The sequence below is a fragment of the Fulmarus glacialis genome, unplaced genomic scaffold (assembly GCF_000690835.1).
Source record: "Fulmarus glacialis isolate BGI_N327 unplaced genomic scaffold, ASM69083v1 scaffold35259, whole genome shotgun sequence".
In the NCBI taxonomy this organism is placed as follows: domain Eukaryota; kingdom Metazoa; phylum Chordata; class Aves; order Procellariiformes; family Procellariidae; genus Fulmarus; species Fulmarus glacialis.
Window position 1 is genome coordinate 1 of NW_009233169.1, and position 3,904 is coordinate 3,904.

At 67.8% G+C, this 3,904-nt stretch overlaps 1 protein-coding gene across 1 annotated transcript in view; it reads left to right on the plus strand.

Annotated features, from left to right (window-relative positions):
- Window positions 1-138: 138 nt before the first annotated feature.
- Window positions 139-3,904, plus strand: part of LOC104082209 (cullin-9-like) — a gene marked incomplete at both ends in the record, with an annotated part of 6,597 nt that continues 2,831 nt past the window's right edge. The window contains 9 exons of the mRNA XM_009585231.1: window positions 139-363; window positions 529-619; window positions 704-875; window positions 1,087-1,192; window positions 1,592-1,687; window positions 1,776-1,951; window positions 2,484-2,617; window positions 2,697-2,873; window positions 3,148-3,260. Of these exons, the coding sequence (XP_009583526.1) occupies window positions 139-363; window positions 529-619; window positions 704-875; window positions 1,087-1,192; window positions 1,592-1,687; window positions 1,776-1,951; window positions 2,484-2,617; window positions 2,697-2,873; window positions 3,148-3,260 (1,290 nt within the window). The remainder of the gene's footprint in view (window positions 364-528; window positions 620-703; window positions 876-1,086; window positions 1,193-1,591; window positions 1,688-1,775; window positions 1,952-2,483; window positions 2,618-2,696; window positions 2,874-3,147; window positions 3,261-3,904) is intronic.

A 3,904-nucleotide genomic window follows, 5' to 3' on the forward strand; every position in this document is an offset into this window, starting at 1 on the left:
TGCCCAGCACCGTGCCCGGCCAGGCTCTCGCGGGTGCTGCTGCGGTGTCGGGGTGGGAGGGGATGGAGCGCTGCAGCATCCCGCTGCTGGGGGGGTTCCCAGCGCCAGCCTGGCCACTCACGGCTGCCTGCTCAGCAGGTGGTGCAGGAGGTTGTTGGCTTCCTGCACCGCCTGGCAGCCAGCAAGGACTGCGCAGTGGTGATGTGCCGTGTGGGCACCCGCGAGGCTCTGTCCAAAGCCCTGGACAAGCACAGCATGGCCCCGTCGCTGGCGCCAGCCCTGCTCGACCTGGTGATTGACTGTGAGAAGTATGCCAGCCTCTACAAGAAGCTGACGACCAGCATCTTGGCTGGCTGCATCCAGGTGGGCCTGGGGAGGCCCGGCTGCGCTGGGGCTCTGGGGCTTGGGGCCGTCTAGCTGGCCCCAGCACCGAGGGGCAGCCTTCTGCTCTCTGCCTGCTGCAGCCCTGCGGTGGGCGAGGGGAGGAGGACCCAGGGCCCCCAGTAAGAGCATCGCCCCATCCTGTAGCTGGTCCTGGGGCAGATTGAGGAGCACCGCCGGAGCCACCAGCCCATCAGCATCCCCTTCTTTGATGTCTTTCTGCGCAACCTGTGCCGAGGTGAGTGCGGGGAGCGGGAGCTGGAGCCCTGTGCCTGGCATGTGCTGGCCTGGCGGCTGGAGGCTCCATGTGCTCTCCCCACAGGCTCCAGCGTGGAGGTGAAGGAGGACAAGTGTTGGGAGAAGGTGCAGGTCTCCTCCAACCCCCACCGGGCCAGCAAGCTCACGGACAGGAACCCCAAGACCTACTGGGAGTCGAATGGCAGCACCGGCTCCCACTTCATCACTGTCCACATGCAGCATGGTGTGGTGGTCAGGTGGGGCTGGGCCGGGAGGGCTGGGGGGCCTTGGGGCCAGGAGGGCCAGCGGTTGTGCGACGAGGAGGGGGCTTTGGTGATCTTTTGAGCCCTGCCCCAGTGGTCCCCATCCTGGGGGGTTGCTGGATGTGGGCAGCAGTGCGTGGGGCTGGCAGGGCCCAGGGCAGGGAGGTGGGGGCTGCTGGGCAGCACCATGATTGCTGCGCTGCAGGGAGATGAGCATGCTGGTGGCCAGCGAGGACTCCAGCTACATGCCGGCCCGTGTCGTGGTGCTGGGGGGAGACAGCCCTGCCACCATCAGAACTGAGCTCAATGTGGTGAGTCTTGCACGGGCTGCTCAGGCCATGGGGCCTCATGGGAGCGGTGGGCTAGTCCTTGCTGTGCCCCGTGAAGGTCTCGCCCTGGTGCTGGGGCCCTGGGAGGTGCCCCACAGGGAGGTGGGGATGGCATGAGCTGTGCTGCAGGAGCCTTCTCCTGGCTGTAGGCAGTGGGTGCTGGAGACTGGGGCATGGGCAGCCCTGCAGCCCAGTCTGCAGCAGGGTGGTGTGCTGGGGCTGTGAGCCAGAAGTGGGGCCCTGGTCAGGGATGCCCTGTGGCTGTGTAGGGGCTGCTGGGGGGGACAGAGGCCGAGGCTTTAATGGGGCATGGCCAGGGGAGCGTGCAGGGTGGCTGGCGCTCGGGGTGTGGTGTGTTGAGGGCTCGCTGTCTGCTTGCAGGTGACCGTCCTGCCCTCAGACAGCAGAGTGATCCTGCTGGAGAACATGACCCGCTTCTGGCCCATCATCCAGATCCGAGTGAAGCGGTGCCAGCAGGTAGGGGAGCAGGGGGCTGGGCCAGGGAGCCGGCAGTGTGGGGCATCAGGGCTGTGCCTGAGGAGCTGAGGGTTGTGCTCTCCCGTAGGGCGGCATTGACACACGTGTGCGTGGCATCGAGGTGCTGGGTCCCAAGCCCACTTTCTGGCCCATCTTCAAGGAGCAGCTGTGTCGGCGGACGTTCCTCTCCTGCACTGCTCGGGCTCATGCCTGGTGCCAGGAGATCTGCCAGGACCGGGGGCGACTGCTGCAGCTCTTTGGCAGGTGAGTTGTCTCCTGGCTGTGCCATCACATCCCTGGTGTCCCAGGGCCTGGGGGGATACCTGTGAGGGGACTGTAGGGCCAGGAGAGGAGCAGCTGGGTGTCCCACCTGCATAGGGAGGGGCCTTCGCTCCTTCCTGGCCACCAGCGGTCCCAGAGGGCCAGGGCCTCTTTGGGGTCCCCCAGGTTTAAGCTGGGCACGTGGGCACAGCTAACCCACCAGAGAGGTGCCCCACAGGGGCCGGCGCATCTTGACCTGGCAGAGGTCGGTCAGGCGCAGGCAGGATCTCGTGGCCACAGGCACCGCACAGCCCCCCAGTTTGGTGGGGGCTGCGAGGGCCCCAAGGCCCAGTGCAAGCAGGGCCTGGGGGCAGTGAGGGGCCCTAGCTGCTGGGGGCGAGTGGGGCTGCTGAGCCGTTGTGCCTGGCAAGGGGTGGGGCAGGGAGCAACCACCATGCTCTGCTTTCCTCGGGGAGTCCCCCCGGCCACCGGCAGGTGCCCAGCAGCACTGTGTGCTGCCCAGTCGCTGTTGCAGGCTGAACCGGGCACTGCAGCATGAGCAGGGCTTCGCCGACCGCTTTCTTCCTGACGACGAGGCAGCCCAGGCCTTGGGCAGGACGTGCTGGGAGGCCCTGGTGAACCCCTTGGTGCAGAGCATCACCAGCCCAGGTACCCTGCGCTCTCCCGGGCCCGTCCGTGCCATGCCCCAGGCCGAGGCACCCTGCTCTGAGTCTGGTTGGCCTCGCAGACCCCCACGGCATCAGCCCTCTGGCCTGGTTGCTGAGCGAGTACCTGGAGAGCGTGGAGCCGCCACACCACGCCACAAGCCGCGGTGCTGTCTTTGGTTCCTGTGTGCGGCGCCTGACCCAGCTCCTGGTGCACGTGGACCCTGGTAGCCCAGAGCCAGAGGAGGCAAGAGCAGCTGGTGAGTGAGGGGCTGCCCTCCCATGGGGCTGGGAGGACGGTGGTCCAGAGTGCCAGGCTGCGGCTGTGGGAATCTGCTGGGGATCTCTGGGGAGGGCCTTGTGGCACAGGAGGCTCCCGAGCCAGGAAGGCTCGTGCTCGTGCCCCCGCAGTGGCCTTGCCTCCCTGGCATCTCCTCTGCCCCACGCCCCGCAGGGAGAGGGGGAGGCTGCTGGCGGTCAGTGTGTGGAGCCTGCCCACGGAGCCACGCTGAGCCCGGGGTTGTCCCTTGGCAGGTGGGAAGGAGAGGAAGAACAAGGAGGTGCCGGCCAGGGCTGCGAAGATGGTGGAGGAGTCGCGCGGCCTGTGGGGCATCTCGCAGTGCTGGCGTGGCGTGGTGCAGCAGCAGGTAGAGCTTGGAGGGCCAGCCATGGGGGCTGGAGAGGGCATGTGGGACCCCGCACCGGGCGGGTGTAGGGGGGACCTACACCCTGGTGGTGCCCTGGGAGTGTAGGGAGGGCGCAGGGCTGTACTTGGCCTCCATGGGGCCCGGAGGGGTGGGGGGACAGCCCTGCCACACTTGCCACCCTGGCAGGGCTCAGGCGTCAGCCTGGCCCTGTGCCCAGGCTGGTGCTGCAGGCTGCGAGACAGGTATAGTGTCGGGCTACTTATTTCCTGCTGGCCTGCTGCTGCACTTCTGTCCTGCCCCCGCAGCCCTTGCCCAGCCCTTGGGGCTGTGCTCCCACCTCACCCCAAGCTCTCGGTAGCCTGCAGCAGCAAGCACCGGGGCCTCTAGTTGGCCCCTGGCCAGGACCTGGGCAGTTGGTGTTGGCAGAGTGAGGCTGGGGCTCTGAATGTTCCCGCGGGCCACGGGCGCGTCCCGCTGCGGGGGCTCACGCCTCTCGCGGCGCATCCCACTGCGGGGGCTCACGCCTCTTGCGGCGCGTCCCGCAGGTGCAGTGGTTCCTGGAAGCAGCAGGGCAGGCGCCGGACCTTGTGGAGCGATACTGTGGGCTGTACCAGCGCCTGCGTGGTGCCACGGAGGCGCTCTTT